This window comes from Haliotis rubra, unplaced genomic scaffold (genome assembly GCF_003918875.1).
Source record: "Haliotis rubra isolate DU_JTF1 unplaced genomic scaffold, ASM391887v1 Scf21, whole genome shotgun sequence".
NCBI lineage: Eukaryota > Metazoa > Mollusca > Gastropoda > Lepetellida > Haliotidae > Haliotis > Haliotis rubra.
In genome coordinates, this window is record NW_025766114.1 from 1,848,556 (window position 1) to 1,867,598 (window position 19,043).

Sequence of the window (19,043 nt, forward strand, 5' to 3'; positions counted from 1 at the left end):
CATTTCAATAAGCTTAGTATCCAACCATTTCAAGTTTCTATTAGTTACGTGTAGTTTTGAACGCTGCATTTTAATTTTTTTGTGATGGGAATCATGAAGACATTTCAAGAAGAAATATTTTCAACACTTTATTTCTTGTTCCGACGACATTTTGACAATTTCTAAGGAATGTTTAACAAAACGATAAGGTAAGTGCATGTTATAAATATATGTATACCATTGAACTATCTGAAAGTGTACATGTAATGCATAACATGTTCACAAAATTCACCAGATATATTATTTTGGGTGAAAGTGATTAAATAAGATTAGTGTTCAAAGCTGCTTTGGTAGTGACGATTCAAAGATTCATAAAGTATGTTTATATCCCAATTTTGTATTTGATACAGAACAGTATATATTACGACCTCATTTGTTTTCATCTGACGGTATGTACAAGAGGATTTTAACCCTTCGCTTTGATGATGATGGTTTAATTATTCGAATTTTTGTATTAGTAATGGTGTAACAGTTACTTATGACCCCAAGTTCAAAAACTTTCCGAAATTGGAAGTATACATTGCAATGACCTTCTTCTTGGAAGCTGACAGATTTACACGGAGTTTTCCGTGCTCCCGGCTATTAGAAATGGTATGTATTACAGTGAATTGTTGTATTATGGAAGCCGTTGTGAGGGAAACGAAAGTGTTCCCTGGTTTTGATTGGAGTAACCTGGCGATTAAAGCGTAAGCTCTTAAAACGGGCACCTGGGTCCTTTTTACCAATGTGTAAAGCCCATGCATGTTGCTCCGATACCAAAGACCTAACCCACTACTGACTCACTGACCAATCGAAAGCTTTCTTAAAAAAATGATGTATCACTCGTTCACATAGATTGTTAGAAGTACACCTAACCGTCGCTCTCACTGTAATCGAGACGTAGTTCATCCATATATGCTTATCCTTCCCTACTGCTCCAACTACATGCATTAAACGCCTGCCAAAGAAGTAAAATGGGGTATATTCCTTGAACCTGAACTTTATTGAATTTTTTAAATGTGCGTATACCATCGTGAGTTTCGCTGTTCAGATTTCTGAAACAAAAAACATGAAATATTTTTAGCAGTTATACACCAATGATAAATTCTTCAGTTTCTGTAACAAATGAAATGTTTAAAGAGTTCTTGGCATATTGTTTCAAAATCAACAAAGTTTAAGCAGGCCGAACCATATTACCTTCTGTTGGGAATGTGGCAAATGTGACGTAGTAACCCGGCCACGCACTGTTAATAATACGAACAATATTATATAGGCTGCTATTGTTAAAGGTTCCTAAATAGGGCTCTAATGACGAAAAACACTTAGTATGGGTTTTGTTCGACTTTCCTTAAAGAAAGGACAAACAAGAACAAAATAGAACTCATGTTCAATAGCACTTAAATTACAGCGCTCACAGAATCAGTCAGAATGAGCATTGTATTTATTAAAACGCATCTTTTTCTTTAATTAAAAATTAAAAATTATTGTCAAACGCCCAGTTCTAATGACGGCAGACAAATTCACAAATGTCTGGTGCCATCACAGATCCATTATCACTCATTCAGTCATGTAATTTCAACGCTATTTCAAATGGTTATTTTTTTGCTTTGACGTTTTATACATGTCATAACAAATATTCATTACAATAACTGTATATTCCGCCGTACTGCTGTGAGATTACAGATGTCAGCTGACATCATTTATGATGTCAATACCACCAAGTGTGTTAACAACCACCGCCACCCATTGAAGTCTTACAAAGGAAGTTCAGGGAATGTTATTCTGAGACCTGCAGCTGGTCCAAGAGTTTCTTTGCTCTTTGGTGTCCCCCGCCGTGATATTGCTGGAATATTGTTAGAAACTGTGTAAAACTAAACTCACTCAGTCTCTTTGCGTTTAAGGGTCAAAGTCAGAGTGCCATTGACACTGAAAGTATTTGAACAGTCGTAAAGAAATGTTCTTGTTCCGTTAATATTAACACAAGTATGACAATGCACCCATGCTCTCGTGAATACATTATGGCTTTAGATTACTTTTTGAGCCATTGAGTACTCATTCACATATTGTCATTCATATTATGTTAGAGAGTTTTAGGGGCATTCCTAAACTTTCCAGCTCTTCGCTCTTTTAATGACGCTAATGTTTCAGCTCCACACGAGATACTTCGCTTGCTAGTATTATATGTTGTCGCAATTAGAAGTTGTTGATTATGTTTCAGCTCCAACTCAGATACTTAGCTTGCTGTTATAATAAGTTGTTGATTATGTCTCAGCTCCAACTCAGATACTAAACTTGCTGTTATAATAAGTTGTTGATTATGTCTCAGCTCCAAATTAGACAATTAGCTTGCTAGTATAATATGTTGCTGCTCATGTTTCAGCTCCTTTTGAGGTACTTAGCTTACTAGTATTATATGTTGTCACTTTATGTTTCAGCTCCACCTCAGATACTTAGCTTGAAAGTATCATAAGTCGTCACTATTATATGTTGTCACTTATGTATCACCTCCACCTCAGATACTTAGTTTGCTAGTATTATATGTTGTCACTATTATATGTTATCACTTTTGTTCACCTCCACCTCAGACACTTAGCTTGCTAGTATTGTATGTTGTCACTTATGTTTCAGCTCCACATGAGATACTTAGCTTGCTAGTATTATATGTCGTCACTATTACATGTTATCACTTATGTTTCAGATCCACTTGAGATACTTAGCTTGCTAGTATTATATGTTGTCACTATTGCATGTTGTCACTTATATTTCAGCTCCACCTAAGATACTTAGCTTGCTAGTATTATATGTTGTCACTATTGTATGTTGTCACTTATGTTTCAGCTCCTCATGAGATACTTAGCTTGCTAGTATTATATGTTGTCACTATTATATGTTGTCACTTATGTTTCAGCTCCTCATGAGATACTTAGCTTGCTAGTATTTTATGTTGTCACTATTGTATGTTGTCACTTTATGTTTCAGCTCCACTTGAAATACTTAGCTTGCTAGTATTTTATGATGTCACTATTGTACGTTGTCACTTATGTTTCAGCTCCACTTGAAATACTTAGCTTGCTAGTATTTTATGATGTCACTATTGTACGTTGTCACTTATGCTTCAGCTCCTCCGGAGACATGCAGCTTGCTAGTATTATATGTTGTCACTATTATATGTTGTCACTTTATCTTTGAGCTTCACATAGGACACTTAGCTTGCTAGTATTATCAGGGGTCACTTTTGTTTCAGCTCCACTTCAGATACTTTGCTTTCTAGTATTATACGCTGTCACTATCATATGTTGTCACTTATGTTTCACGTCAACCTCTGACGCTTAGCTTGTTATATTATTACATGTTGTCACTATTGTATGTTGTCACTTATGTTTCAGCTCCACCTCAGATACTTAGCTTGCTAGTATTATATGTTGTCACTATTGTATGTTATCACTTATGTTTCAGCTCCACCTCAGACACTTAGCTTGCTAGTATTATATGTTGTCACTATTATATGTTGTCACTTATGTTTCAGCTCCACATGAGATACTTAGCTTGCTAGTATTATATGTCGTCACTATTACATGTTATCACTTATGTTTCAGCTCCACCTCAGATACTTAGCTTGCTAGTATTATATGTTGTCACTATTGTATGTTATCACTTATGTTTCAGCTCCACCTCAGATACTTAGCTTGCTAGTATTATATGTTGTCACTATTATATGTTGTCACTTATGTTTCAGCTCCACAAGAGATACTTAGCTTGCTAGTATTATATGTCGTCACTATTACATGTTATCACTTATGTTTCAGCTCCACATGAGATACTTAGCTTGCTAGTATTATATGTTGTCACTATTATATGTTATCACTTATGTTTCAGCTCCACTTGAAATACTTAGCTTGCTAATATTATATATTATCACTTATGTTTCAGCTCCACATGAGATACTTAGCTTGCTAGTATTATATGTTGTCACTATTATATGTTGTCACTTATGTTTCAGCTCCACTTGAGATACTTAGCTTGCTAGTATTATATGTTGTCACTATTGTATGTTGTCACTTATGTTTCAGCTCCACTTGAGATACTTAGCTTGCTAGTATTATATGTTGTCACTATAGTATGTTGTCACTTATATTTCAGCTCCAACTCAGACACTGAGCTTGCTAGTATTATATGTTGTCACTATTATATGTTGTCACTTATGTTTCAGCTCCTCATGAGATACTTAGCTTGCTAGTATTATATGTTGTCACTATTATATGTTGTCACTTTATGTTTCAGCTCCACATGAGATACTTAGCTTGCTAGCATTATATGTTGTCACTAATGTATGTTGTCACTTTATGTTTCAGCTCCACTTGAAATACTTAGCTTGCTAGTATTATATGTTGTCACTATTATATGTTGTCACTTTTTGTTTCAGCTCCACTTGAAATACTTAGCTTGCTAGTATTTTATGATGTCACTATTGTACGTTGTCACTTATGTTTCAGCTCCTCCGGAGACACGCAGCTTGCTAGTATTATAATATATATGTTGTCACTATTATATGTTGTCACTTTTGTTTGAAGATCCACCTCAGATACTTTGCTTTCTAGTATTATATGTTGTCACTATTATATGTTGTCACTTATGTTTCACCTCCACCTCTGACGCTTAGCTTGTTATATTATTACATGTTGTCACTATTGTATGTTGTCACTTATGTTTCAGCTCCTCCGGAGACACTTAGCTTGGTAGTATTATATGTTGTCACTATTATATGTTGTGACTTATGTTTCACCTCCACTGAGATACTAAGGTTGCTAGTATTAGAAGTCGTTACTCATGTTTCAGCTCCACCTCAGATACTCAGCTTGCTAGTATTATATGTTGTCACTATCTTATGTTGTCACTTATGTTTCAGCTGAACGTGAGATACTTAGTTTGCTAGTATTATATGTTGTCACTTTATGTTTGAGCTTCACTTAGGACACTGAGCTTGCTAGTATTAACAGAGGTCACTTTTGTTTCAGCTCCACCTCAGACACTTTGCTTGCAAGTATTATATGTTGTCACTATTGTATGTTGTCACTTATGTTTCAGCTCCACCTCAGATACTCAGCTTGCTAGTATTATATGTTGTCACTATTATATGTTGTGACTTTATGGTTCAGCTGCACTAGAGATACTTAGCTTGCTAATACTATATGTTGTCACTATTATATGTTGTCACTTATGTCTCACCTCCACCTCTGACACTTAGCTTGTTATATTATTACATGTTGTCACTTTTGTATGTTGTCACTTATGTTTCAGCTCCACCTCAGATACTCAGCTTGCTAGTATTATATGTTGTCACTATTATATGTTGTCACTTTATGGTTCAGCTGCACTAGAGATACTTAGCTTGCTAATACTATATGTTGTCACTATTATATGTTGTCACTTATGTTTCAGCTCCACATGAGATTCTCAGCTTGCTAGTATTATATGTTGTCACTATTATATGTTATCACTTATGTTTCAGCTTCACCTTAGATACTTCGCTTGCTAGAATAATATGTTCTCACTATTATATGTTGTCACTTTATGTTCTAGCTCCACATGAGATACTTTGCTTGCTAATATTATATGTTGTCACTATCATATGTTGCCACATATGTTTCAGTTCCACATGAGATACTTATCTTGCTAGTATCGTATGTTGTCACTATAATATGTTGTCACTGATCTTTCAGCTCCACTTGAGATACGTAGCTTGAAGGTATGATACGTTGTCACTTTATGTTTCAGCTCCACATGAGATACTTAGCTTGATAGTATTATGTCTTGTCACTTATGTTTCAGCTCCACATGAGATACCTAGCTTGCTAGTCTCTTTATGTTTCAGCTCCACCTCAGATACTTTGCTTGCTAGTGTAATATTTGTGACAATCATAAGTTGTCACTTATGTCTCAGCTAAACGTGAGATACTTAACTTGCAAGTATCATGAGTTCTTTATTATGCTTGCTAGTATTATATGTTGTCACTGTTACAAGTTGTCACTTATGTTTCAGCTAAACATGCTAAGAGATGTGTCACATATTTCGTCTCTATTCCAAATGCTTCACTTCTTATTATAACGAGTTGTCGCTGAAATTTCAGTTCCATTTGAGGCGCGCACTTTTCATACCTGGACGACCGAGGTGCCTGGACATGGGTTAGGGTCGCGAGGGCTCATTCCGAGAAAGCCATGTATGTTGGACTTTCCCTGTGAAGAATGTGGTCAGTAGATATAGGGGGTGTATTTTGCTTGTCCAAATGTTCCGAGTAGCGGGGAAAGTATAACTCTCCGCATTCATGGTGAAGTGTAAGAATGAGTTGCAGGTGTTGTCCACACCCAATGATACCCCAGTTACCGTAGAAAGGCAGTTGTAGTGTCAGCTGAGGTCGTCTGGAAGTCTGATCTCGTTTGTTCGTATAATTGGTTGACAACAAATAACTCTAAGCTGCTGCTATGAAATAAAAGATGCACTATGTCAGAAAGATATATAAGGAATCTGTTTTCAGATGGTTCACATTCTGTTAACAAATGCGTTGGTTTTCTTATGTTTTAGATACAGTCTAGACGTGCCTCTTGATATAAAGAATGATTTCGTCTTGTAAAAGTTTAGCTCCAGCTGATGTGCGTCACTACCTATCTCAATATGCCATTCAATATTTTCGATCCAGATGAGGCACGGAAATTCTTATTAAGACATACCAGTCTTTGAATATAATGGTTGCAACTGACACACGCCATTTCTTTTCAATGTTTCAGCTCAACTTAAGATGTGCCACTTCTCATCATAATGAATTGGTCTTTTTGAGTTTTAGATCCAACAGACGCGCCACTTCTTAGTGTTTCAGCGTTGCACAGCAGTCAGTACTACGACAACGGTCATTTACCGGGGTTCCATCAACTTTATTTATCGTTTTAAACAGTATCTCCTTACAGAAGCGGCACACTCCTCTTTCCAAAATAATCTAATATCGGGTATGGACCTGGACGCATAATCTTATGTTTGACCCTTAAAAAATTATTTTTCCAGAGTATTTGAGTCTAAGTACCCCTAATTTTAATTATGATAATCGAATTCCGGAATAAATACTGACGCTGTTCATAACACAGATAAGCAGAGAGTTATCACTTTGATATCATATTCATTTTATACTCTACAAAATATGAGTGTTTCCATTGTTGAATGTGTTAGGATTGAGGTTCAGGTTCAAAATAAGTTCTCTTGATTTTAATTGTTGTTAAGTATTTACAAAGGGCGTGAAGCTTTGCTGTAATGAACGCTATTTTTAGCGGTACGTTTATTAGTCACGCGAGTTACTGCGGTGTGTACTACGTCATAGAAAGAGGGAAAATGTCAGCTTCCATCACCATACTTGATATGTGACAACGAATAATCAAACTGCTTTTGTACCGTTTGACAGTTAGTGTGAGTCTGTTGCTGAAAGATTTCCACTTGTGAATAAGTATGATGACAAGGTTTTGAACGTTACAGAGTTTTTAAATGAATTTTACAGAATCTAACAAGCCAGACTGTACCGCTCGGCGCTTGTTTACAAATTACAGTCACTTACTTGCGCGTGCATTTTAGAGACTCAACATGCCCAGTAAAACGAGAATACGTCACGTTGAGATTATGAGTACAAATGTGTATGGGTAAGAGTTCCGCACGTAACCCCCGCTTGAAATGTATTCTATTAGTTAGGCTTATTTCGAGGGTTTAGGGTTAGGTTTTTCAGGGGCGGATACAGCTTTTGAGAAGGGGGCGGGTGCACACTATTGAGAAAAAGAGGGATGCACACTTCATTTTCACCCGAGTTTCAATGGTCAATTAACAAACTTTCAGCACAAGGGTGTGTGTGTGTGTGTGTGTGTGTGTGTGTGTGTGTGTGTGTGTGTGTGTGTGTGTGTGTGTGTGTGTGTGTGTGTGTGTGTGTGTGTGTGTGTGTGTGTGTGTGTGTGTGTGTGTGTGTGTGTGTGTGTGTGTGTGTGTGTGTGTGTGTGTGTGTGTGTGTGTGTGTGTGTGTGTGTGTGTGTGTGTGCGCGCGCGCACCTCTGCACCCCCCCTCTGGATCCGCCTATGGGTTTGGGGTTAGATTTTAGGGTTAGGTATAGGCTGTTTATGACAAAAACTTAAGCGTATATTCTTAGGCATATAATGATTAAAAACAATACGGGGGTTACGGGAGGAAATGTTTCCGTCTGTGCATAATTATCCTGTCCTTCCTGAATTAATGTCCTTTGTCCAAAATCAAATAATCCATAATTATGGCTGAAGGGGTCGTTGTCGGCACAGGTACTACAGATAAGTACCCCAGGTATGTTTTTGTATACAGATATGTACCCTAAACAAAGTCAAAATACAGAAACGTACCCGGTACCCCAAAAGTCGGATGAGTCCATATTCCGCAATCCAAAACCGAAACCGCATGTAGTTGTTCCTGTTCAACTGATTGCGAGTGGTATTCATATGCATCGCGAAATATCCGTTACTGTGTATTCTCATTACTTACATAACGCAATCAAATGCATCTAATATAACAGCATGACAGTTCCGATCAAGAATACGACACAATGGGAATAGAATCGTCCTAGGGTACGTTTCTGTATTCTCATTATGGCCAGGGTACATATATATATATCTGTATACAGAAACGAACCTGGGGTACATATCTGAAGTACCCGTGCCGACAACGACCCCTTCAGCATAATTATGTTTCTTTGATAAAATTAGTTTTTTGATAACATTCATTAGCATTATAAAAGGAAAAATCTTGATATCACATGCAGGAAAAGGCTGTCATGACAGAGACAACAGGAGAGAAGGATACTCAGTACCAGCGGGTTGTCAGCAAGGGACCACTGCCTTTCCAATACATTAAAGTCAAACTGTAAGTAATTTTTCATCCAGCATCACAAACATTAGAAACACATCACAATTCCCTGCAAAGTATTTTTTTGTAACTATACACTGGTAAAACAATGTTCTTTGATGTCAACCTCCAAACAGGGTTGCTTTGGTCACGGTGTAGATGCTCTGCTGTCTCAGCTGTCTAATATCTGTACACAATGGTATTGAAAAACCTGAGAGTGATGTTGAGAGTTTTCAGTAATTTTAACTACTCCATGACTGCCCTGTGTAACTGTTCATTGCTTCCTCGTCCTTTTCTGTAACATTTTCAACATGAGAACTTTGTTTGACAGTGTGGATTTAACCACAGTGTAGATGGCTAACAATCCAAAGGTTGCAAATTGTTTTGATGACATCTCCTTCACAGGAAGATTTGGAATTGATTTATTGAATTTACCGTGATAGATCAAAACAACATACAGTTTCACTGCTTTCAGAATGTTTCAGAAACTGTTGTAGTTATTAATCAACATGGAATTCTCAATGTCACAGTCAGCTGATAAAATAGATTACCTAATTGTAATGTGATAGTTCTGTATGAATTATAAAGGTGCCATTGTGAAAATACAGCCATTAAGCACCCCATGTCTTTATGAGAACAATTCATGTTAGTGGTTGTCATGTGGAAAGGCATTAGTGGAAATTAAGATGTCACTATGAAGAGCCTCTGTGTACACTAAAAACTGTGACAACTTGATTTATGGTGCACGTCAGTGGATGAGTATGGGAAGTTAAACCTCAGCAATCCACCAATCTGAAATGAAACATTAATCTTTACGATTTGGTTGATTGTCTCATTTAATGTCACAAGATTTATGCAAATTGGATGTATAATTTCTTGTGTTAACATTTCATCCCTGGTGTTTTTATGTCATAGAAGAAGACTGTAAGAAAAGACCTTGGATTCCTGTTATGTAAACTATTTTCATAATTATTTTCTTTGATGGTTTTGATCTTGCACTTTCAGAGAATTTGAAGATGGACAACCTCGAGATGTGGGAGAATCTCAGATGAAGGCTCTCATCAGTGGCATGATCAAGGAAATCTACGGAGAGGTAAGTTGCAATGCAAGTAAAAGGTTACATGTCCGTAGAATTATCTCCCTTGTTCATCGTACAGTGAGATATATGTTTTGCTCTTACATGCATTTGATGTTTAAGAGTTGCTAATAACATAGTCAGTGATACAAATTAACCAAGAACATCAACTATCATGAATAGCATTGCAATAACCCCCAAATGTTTTGAGTATTACAGTCCTTTGGATACAGTTAACACTCGCAAAAACTGCTCTGGGCAATTTCTGTGACTGCCTTGGTAAAAAAACATATGCAATATATTCATTGAAACTGGAGAAATATATGATTATTGGATGGAATATTGGTTACACAGCCATTTACAAGGTAGTATGGTATAGTATCGCCCGGTTGAGTCCATTTTTCCTTCTGACCCTCTACTATTTGGGTAGACACTCTATCCACTTTGTCACATTGTTTCAGTTGTCTCAGCTTCAAGTGAAAGAGAAGTCTGAACAGACAATTCACAGGTGTTTAAAGCTACTAGCACAGATGTAGTGGTAACAGATAATCAGTTGTATTTTGGAGGAATGTTGGATCAGAGCCATCCCCATCAGATCCTGATAGAGCTAAGGGACACAACTCTACACTGTTGTCCCAGATGGCAGTTTATGTGTTTGTGTATATTTGCAGGTGGGCTGTAGCCTGACATCAGATGTGTTGAAGTATTCTCTGAAAGACTGTACAGCAATTCTCAGAGTGACACACAAGTGAGTTAAGTCAAGGAGAGGAAATGTCAAAAGAATTTAGAAATTATGACAAAATATAAAAAGTGGACATTCAAAAGATCTGTAAAATATCAACTTCCCTCTTCCAATACATTAAAAAATGTCCAACCAACACATACATTAACAACCATTATTATCCATCTGATGAAACATAACCAGTGTCATATATATCATATGTGCACATATCACTTTTGCCTAGCAACCATCTGTATTTCATTGCCTGTGACGTCATTATACAATTGAATGTGACGTCAATGAACAGGGCAATCACACTTGCTTACCATTTTTCACTGCACAAATGTACATGAATAAAATGGATAATACAGAAATTATTACACTCATAAGTGTGCCACATGACTTACAAAATTTCACACTTGTTTTGCATAAGTTGTATGACACACTTGTTCGTGTAATAATTTCTATGTCCCTCATGTTTATAATGTTTATGGCTTTCTTTTTGTGTCTTGCATGAATAATTTGGAGAAGAATCCAACATGGCCCATAGATGACAGAGACATGAGATGCATGTATAGCATAACACACATCGATGTTGGTCAATTCTGGCCATATTCCAGCTTTATGGCGACTGACCATGGAATATCCTTGTTTGTGTCTTGAATGACTAATCTGGAGACAAAGCCAACGTGGACCGTAGATAACAGATAACAGAACCACAAGTTGGAAGTATAGCATAATTCACATTGATTTTGGTCAATTTTGGCCACATCAAATACATGTGTTGTCTTGTGTGTTCAGAGTTATTCCCCTTTGACTGTTTCAGGAATTTAGTGAAGGTGTGGAGTTCATTGACACTTTGCAGCAGTTTTAAGGGAGAACCATGTGCATTTAGAGTTCTTCAGGTAATAATTTATCAAATCGATAAAATGAGAAATAGTTTTGGATAAATATAATTTCAGTTGTTAGTGGTCCTCTGTAAATTAGTTTAGTTCGTTGCAAAGGGATGGCCTCCAGAAAGAACAGATAATCTCTTCTTGTAAGAGAAGTCAGTTATTCTTTTTATCATTCATACACAGAATATCTTGAAATATGTATTTGTTATATATGTTTAAGACTTGATTTCATACAGATGTATATATACATGTATATATATTGTCAGCTGTCAAAGTCAGCTGTAGCAGCAAAAGCACATGACGCTGTGTGTAGTAGCTTGTGTCAACTTTAAAATGAAGATCCATTCCCTTTAGCCTCTTAATGTATATGTTGGAATCATCAAGACAGACAAGAAATAATATGTCTGTTGAAACCTATTGTTTAAATTTTGAATTCCTGGTGAATAAAAAAATTGTTTGATTTCTAAAGGGTTTTACACTCCAGGCTTGGCCTTTCAGACAACATGAACATCTCTATGCATTCATGTTTCTATCGATACTGATAAACATAAGTCACAATGTTTCTAAGAGCTGCAGTCAAAACAAAAGATTACCAAATATGACATATATCATTTGGACATTTGATATTTGACTGTCAATCAATGAGACTAGAGAATGAATTGATTGGTCCCACTAAACCAGTGGTACGCATGTCCTTGACATATATTTCTTGTGTGAGAGTTATGTCCCTTTCACCATGTGTTGGCCTCATGTGGCAGCTCGCAAATACATACATTCTCGTATCTGCTGTGTGGAGAGGTAGATAGTGTCATTCAATGTGAGTTGTTTAATTATTGATTCTAATAAATGAACCGTGATGATGAAAGACAATAACTGTGTGTTTCACTGCTTGTTAGATAATATTTTCTCTCAGCAAATTTATAATTTCAGAATTTTATTAGTATGGTTAGTAGGGTTCATGTTTCACAAGTTTAGGTCACATATATACCCGCCATGTTGTTACATATTAAGTCTAATCAAAATGAAAATATATTTTATAAATCTTGTATTGCTGGGAATATTTATAAGCAGGAAACAGTTATGTATACTTTGACTTGTTTTTTAAAAAATATTCAAATATTTAAGAAATGACATAATGATATATCCTTAGTCATTTCATTTATAAACTAAGGGTAACTGATTGCTGGGATCTCTTCTTCATTTGATGACAGGTGAGGTGGGATAGCCTCGTGGTCTAAGCATTTGCTTGTCACACCAAGACCCAGGTTCGAGTCCCCACATTGGTACAATGTGTGAAGCCTATTTCTGGTGTCCCCTGCCATGATTTTGCTGGAATAATGTTAAAAGTGGAGTAAAACCATACTCACTCACTTGACAACTCCATGTTGCTGAATCGTGTGTGAGAATCTTGTGAGATACGAGGTGCATGCAACTCAAAAACTACACAAAAACCAAAGTCCTTGTTATTACAAGTTGTGTGCTACACATGACTGCTAATCACATCTTTATTAAATAGATAGAATTTAACTGTAAAAATATCAAACATCTTTTGCTTTTATGCAGAATTAACATTCAATGATATTTGTTTTTTTTAGCAAACCTATTTAATGAACTGTATGGCAGATGTACAGAAAAAGAAATTTAGATGTCCTGATTTTTATTATGATATTTGTTTGACGTAATAAAACTAATTGGTTATCAAATCCATGAAATACAAATAGTGTGGCCAAACTTAGTCTAATAGCTTAAGTAGATAAATGAAAGGCTTAGTAGATCTCCAGAGGTTCCATATATGTGTACAATGTTGATGCTTGATTGCAAATGTTAATTTCATTGGATAGACTGTTTGTTTAATATGATTTTAAGCCTTGTTTTGAATATATAATTTTCCAGGTGGTCACAAGAACAAGACTCAATTTGTTTTATAGCTCACCTGGGTATGCTAACAGAAAATCATCTTATAGCTCTCATCATGCAAATGACCCTTGTAGAAGGATAAGAATGGAGGATGACCATTAGGATTAAGGTTGTCTCCTTAGAATATTTTCATAATTCGTCCAAATGGGAAAAGAAGAGGGTCAATATTCGTTTTATTACGCTGGAAGCAATTGTTAACTTATTAAATAGGTAAACCTATAAAAGTAAGGTATATAGGTAAATCATCCACTTTGAGAGTGAGTGAGTGAGTGAGTTGTAATTTATGCTGCTTTTTATCAGTATTGCAGCTTTATCACTGCGGGGGACATCAGAAATGGATTTCAAACATTGTACACATATCGGGAATTGAACCTGGGTCTTTTACCACGAGGCAAGTGGTGCTTAGGGTGATTGGTTGAATATCCCACTACACAAAATTGTTGCCAATAGTGTTTGATGTTTTATTATATACTAATATATACCATTTGATAGGGATGTATAGGGGTGAGTGAGTGAGTATGGTTTTATGCTGCCTTTAGCAATATTCCAGCGATATTACTAGAAATGGACTTCATGCATTGTAGCCATGTGGGGAATCAAACGAGTGAACACTCTAACCACTAGGCTTCCCCTCTGACCTATAGTGACCTGACTGTGTGTGACAGGCTACTTGTAGTTGTTGTCACACAAACAGTATCCAATGTTGCTTGGGAACTGCAGCATATTCAGCATCAACTTTAGGACACCTTTAAGTATTATTCTCAAATGATGATTGGTATATTTTAAACACTAATGCATTAAATGTAAATGGTTGTGCCAGTAAGTATGTGTACATGAATGCAACAACCTGGGTTTAACTGTGTAATGATGATTTATTCCATGCTAAACCACAATTCATTCATTCAAGACCAATGCATCAACCGAAGTTCATGTGGAAGTACAGGCAAATGGGATAAATGAAACTCTTTAAGTCAAACAGTTTTATTTGATATTGTCTAAAAATGTTATTCTGACGGACTGATCCACTGAACGTGGGCATTGGAATAATATGCACTCACTCTAAGATTGTTTTCCTTGTGTCATAAACAATGTGACCTTATGGAATATGCTTCATACAATTTATGTCACAGTCTTCATGATCAGTTATATTAAATACTTTAGGATCACCCGATTCTTTCATGTATCTATAGTCAGTGTATGAAATAAGCCAAAAACCCAGCCAGACATCTGGGCTGGTAACTTCAAAAACTTACCAGCCCAGAAGAGATTTAACCAGTTCTTCTTAAATACTAAATAGACAGTGCCAGTGGACACATTATCTGAATATTTTTTTCACGTGTCCATCGGGATGGCTAGCTGTAAAATTAGACCGTCCAGCAGAAATCTAGCCCGTCTCGGGCTGTCGGACGGGCCTTATTTCATACACTGCTATAGTTCACCTGTCATGGCTTTAAAGGCTGGGGTTCAAACCTATACACAGATGAGGTGTGGCCTCCTTGCCTTGTCAAAGCTGTCTTTTAATGCAAAGCTATGCAGTATTCAAGTACATTCCTTAAAATATCACAAAATTGACCTACCGGTTCATGATGAAATTAAGCCATAGTGTAAAGCAGTATGTTATTAAGGCTAACTGTAAAATGTATGGATGTGGACAGCCTACAAAACATACATTTTGAAACTATATTTCTCTTTTTTTAAATCCAGATTTGCATTTCGCACTGTCAGGTGGCAGGCTGTGAGAATGCTCAATGCCCCACTCTAATGTACACTTATTTGATGCTGACATCACCATGTTGAAGATTTTATTTTCAAAAAATAAGTAAAATTTGAAATTTTATATATGCTGATCAAATTAATATCTTTAGTCATCAAAATATATGTAGTGAAATTGTTGTTGGACATTTACTATAAGGCACTATATTTACCTTTGACATTACCAGGCTGTTGCCAGGCACCCATAGCCATTACAGTCCTGTCACTCATGGGCAGATAACACCCACACTGCTGAGGAGTAGCCAGTGGGAGACTTCTCGGAAACCCATTGTTTTTTAGGTTTGCTTGACCAGCCTTTTATTTTTCCTTATCCTGACTCATGCTCTTTTTGCTTGTCTTCTTCTTCTTGCGAACATAGTGGAACACTTGTATCTCCTAATTGAAGCTCCTTCAATGTAAAATCACTAATTAGTACATCACGAGTTACCTCCCTTCCACAAGCTGGCAGAACGAGGGCTTCACCTCTACCCATGTGCCTCACTCTCTCCTTCTTAGCCCAGTGAGCTGGGCGTGAGCGCCTGTGTCTCCGACACACTATATCCTTGGATTATATTTAGTTAGTTACCTCGTATAGACATCTATAGAGGTTTAGCTAGTATCCTTCAACAATTATATATTGATATTTAGTCGTGTTTCTACTGTTTATTCACGGGGCGCCATGTTTGTTCTGTGGATTACGTTGATGAAAATTCTGTACTGTTGCAGATTACGTTTTTATTCTGCTGCTGATCCATTTAATATGCCCTAGCTGTACTGCGCCATGTTCATTTTATTCACGTGGCAGTTCGCGGTACTAATTTATCAATTCTGCCTTTAATAAATAAATACTTTATGTTTGAGGCAGCGCAGCAGATAGGTCCGCATTATGCAGAGTCTAGCCATGACTGATACACCTGAACCCTCGCCAGTCTACTGCGGTTGGTGACCCCCCTCCGTCTGGTATTCCGCTAGAGTGGTGGAGAGGCGTGGGGCGTAGTCCGCCGCCTCAAGAAGCGTCCTGCTTCCCCAGACATCCCATCGTCGCAGCCGAAGACTAGAGGGCTTCTACTGCATCTCAGCGCAGACTTCACACCCCAGGGCAGCGTCGACCTCTGAGGGGAATCAGCGAAGTCTACTAGAACTTTCTCAGCCGAGATTGTTCCCGTCGCAGATTTGGGCCTGTATGATGATCAGCCGATCATCATACCTGATGTACATCAAAAGAATGACCGATGTCGGCAACAGTGATGTCAGCGCGCAGATCAACATGCAGCCTGATGTACTAGCGCTGATATTCGATGATCTTCCTGAGGGTCCCGTCGCTACCAACACTCAGCGCAGACTTAGCACCCCAGGGCAGCGTCGACCTCTGAGGGGAAATCAGCGAAGTCTACTAGGACTTTCTCAGCCGAGATTGTTCCAGCCGCTGAACTGGGCCTCTACGATGATCAACCGATCATCATCCCGGCGTCATACAAGAAGCGACCAGTGACATCAGCAGAGATCGCCATGCAGCCTGATGTCTCTACACTGATGTCAGACGACTTCCCTGAGGGCTCAGCAGCTGTCATCGCAGAGAGGGCACCGACCGCTTCGTCGCAGACCATCCCAGGCGAGCTGTTGCGGCAGATCATGACCATGATGGAGGGCCACTACAGGCGGGAGAAGCAGCCAGCCCAGGGCCTGAGCAGCGCAGACAACACCCCAGAGGCACCCCAGTCAGCGTAGCAGCCCGCGTGAAGCAGCCTTTGAGAAGGAAGTCACAGACCACCTCGACGAAGGACCCAGATGTACAGTCTTCGCGAAGGCTTTCAGCGAGACGGAGAGATCGTCACCGTCCTCGGCCTCATCCTCAGATCTTGGACTCAAGGTCATCCCATAGCGCGCCAGATCACCTAGACGATCTCCACGCCGTTCACCACGGCGATCTCCACGTTACATCACCACGTCGATCACCTCGCAGGTCACCACACAAGTCGGCAGCGTCACCCGACATAGAGATAGCAGCACACAGGTCACCATCAGAAGAGCATCAACCTCTCATCACCGATGCTGGTACAGAAGATGATGGAGACATCATCTTCTCAGGCGCTGAGATAAGATATTGGATGGTAAACAACCTAGATTTATCTTCACCGTCCAAGAGTGGCAACTCAGCGCAGACATACCTGATGAAGGAAGGCGATGTAGACGTCGTCCACCCTACCTCCGATCGACCCGATTGCTGCGGTGCCACAGAATGTGGACACAGCCTACCATAAAGGCATGTAAGTTCAAACGCCAGAGGCGTATGTTCTTTGGCCTTAATAGATCTAGAACGATCAATGAGATTCTTATCACCAGATTTAGGTGACCACGACTTCTGAAGATGATAGGATGATCTACTCGGCTCTACTTATGCAGAACCAGCAAGAACCACACCCTGTATGAAGCTAACGCTCATATATTGATCGGACTCTAGACACGCCGATAAGGAAGTCCCAGGCATTCCGGCGAAGAACTAGAGCCTCACCAGTTACAAGGGGGCCGTCCGAGGAGGAGCGCCGCCGACCCCACATCCTGTTGAACACAGAGGTCGTTCACGAAGCAAGCATGAGTCAGGATAAGTATAAAATATCAATTTTTACTCTAAAAATTACATATATATATACTGATCGGGCTCTGACTTCGATACCTTCGCGAAGGTCGCTGAAGGCTAAGTGGCTCAAGTCTGCTTCACCCAGAAGATCTAGAAGGGATACTTCGAGAGCTTCGTGAAGTCTCGGCGTTCACCGAGGAAGTATCCTCCAAGGTCTCCATATACTAGCCACTCGTCATATATAGCTACTTTCGTCAGTCCGTTCAAGACATCGCATAAAGTGTCTATCAACTGTATGCCATATGCCGTCTATAAGCCTCGCGAAGACAATTGCACAGGCTATTTACAACACAGAACGTCGCTATATAAATTAGTCAACGACGTTTCATAGATATTCACAGAAATCAACTTTCAGTATAGATTGCTAGAATATGCTATCCCACACTACGATATCGATTATCTACATGCGCGTGACCATTACGCAGATCTGCAGACAATTCAATATCGAAATTGAACAGCAACCTGTTACAGCGGTATAACTCATAATCGTCAACGTTTCTGAGAAGTAATATGTACAACAAGTTCAGCTTTAATTCTACAATTATGGCGATACATTCATGTATACAGTCTACAAGCTGACAACTTGCAAGTTTATTGTACCTTTATATAAGGAAGTCGAATTATATCCAAAACTGAAGTTACTTTCCGACAGGCAGGAAAATAACCTACCCAGCATTAATATTACAGAGCGAGGGTATTTCGCGCGGGAGGTTTCTGGCGTTTACCATTAACCCTCGAAACACGTGGTCACCGGGTAACTTCGAAAGCTACGGTGAAGACCGGCGATTATGCTAATATAAACGGCGGCAAGATTTTATACAAGGTTTTTCCTGCTACACGGTGACATCACAGCGGGTATTCTACAGAATCAAAATGCCTTGTTCTGATTGGACCGCGATGGACAACGACTCTCGCGAGAGGTCGGTCTTAGTTCACAGTTCAAGACTCACGTTACAAGTGACAACTATATATCAGTGAGCGAGCAAGCCTCCTTACAGTCCAGTTAATCTGAACCTTCATGATTGGGCTGCTTTCTTCAGGTTAGAGACCTCCCCTGTCAAGTTAGGGCGAGGGAGCACGGCAGTCAGGCGATTTTACATAAAGTTCAACGAGGACAGACACACCTGGTTGT

At 38.5% G+C, this 19,043-nt stretch overlaps 1 protein-coding gene across 7 annotated transcripts in view; it reads left to right on the top strand.

Annotated features, from left to right (window-relative positions):
- The first annotated feature begins 7,368 nt into the window (after positions 1-7,368).
- The window catches only part of LOC124276547 (ribonuclease P protein subunit p14-like), a 62,598-nt gene continuing 50,923 nt past the window's right edge, over positions 7,369-19,043 (top strand). For 5 of the 7 annotated variants that reach the window (XR_006898565.1, XM_046712188.1, XM_046712189.1 and 2 more), the window contains exons 1-5: positions 7,378-7,492; positions 8,827-8,930; positions 9,918-10,005; positions 10,659-10,735; positions 11,535-11,613. Coding sequence is in view for 6 of the 7 variants with exons in the window: in XM_046712188.1 (XP_046568144.1) it covers positions 8,842-8,930; positions 9,918-10,005; positions 10,659-10,735; positions 11,535-11,613 (333 nt within the window). In the remaining variant the exon portion in view is untranslated. Of the gene's footprint in view, positions 7,506-8,826; positions 8,931-9,917; positions 10,006-10,658; positions 10,736-11,534; positions 11,614-19,043 lie in introns of all 7 variants that reach the window. The other 2 variants (XM_046712185.1, XM_046712186.1) reach the window with 2 other exon arrangements.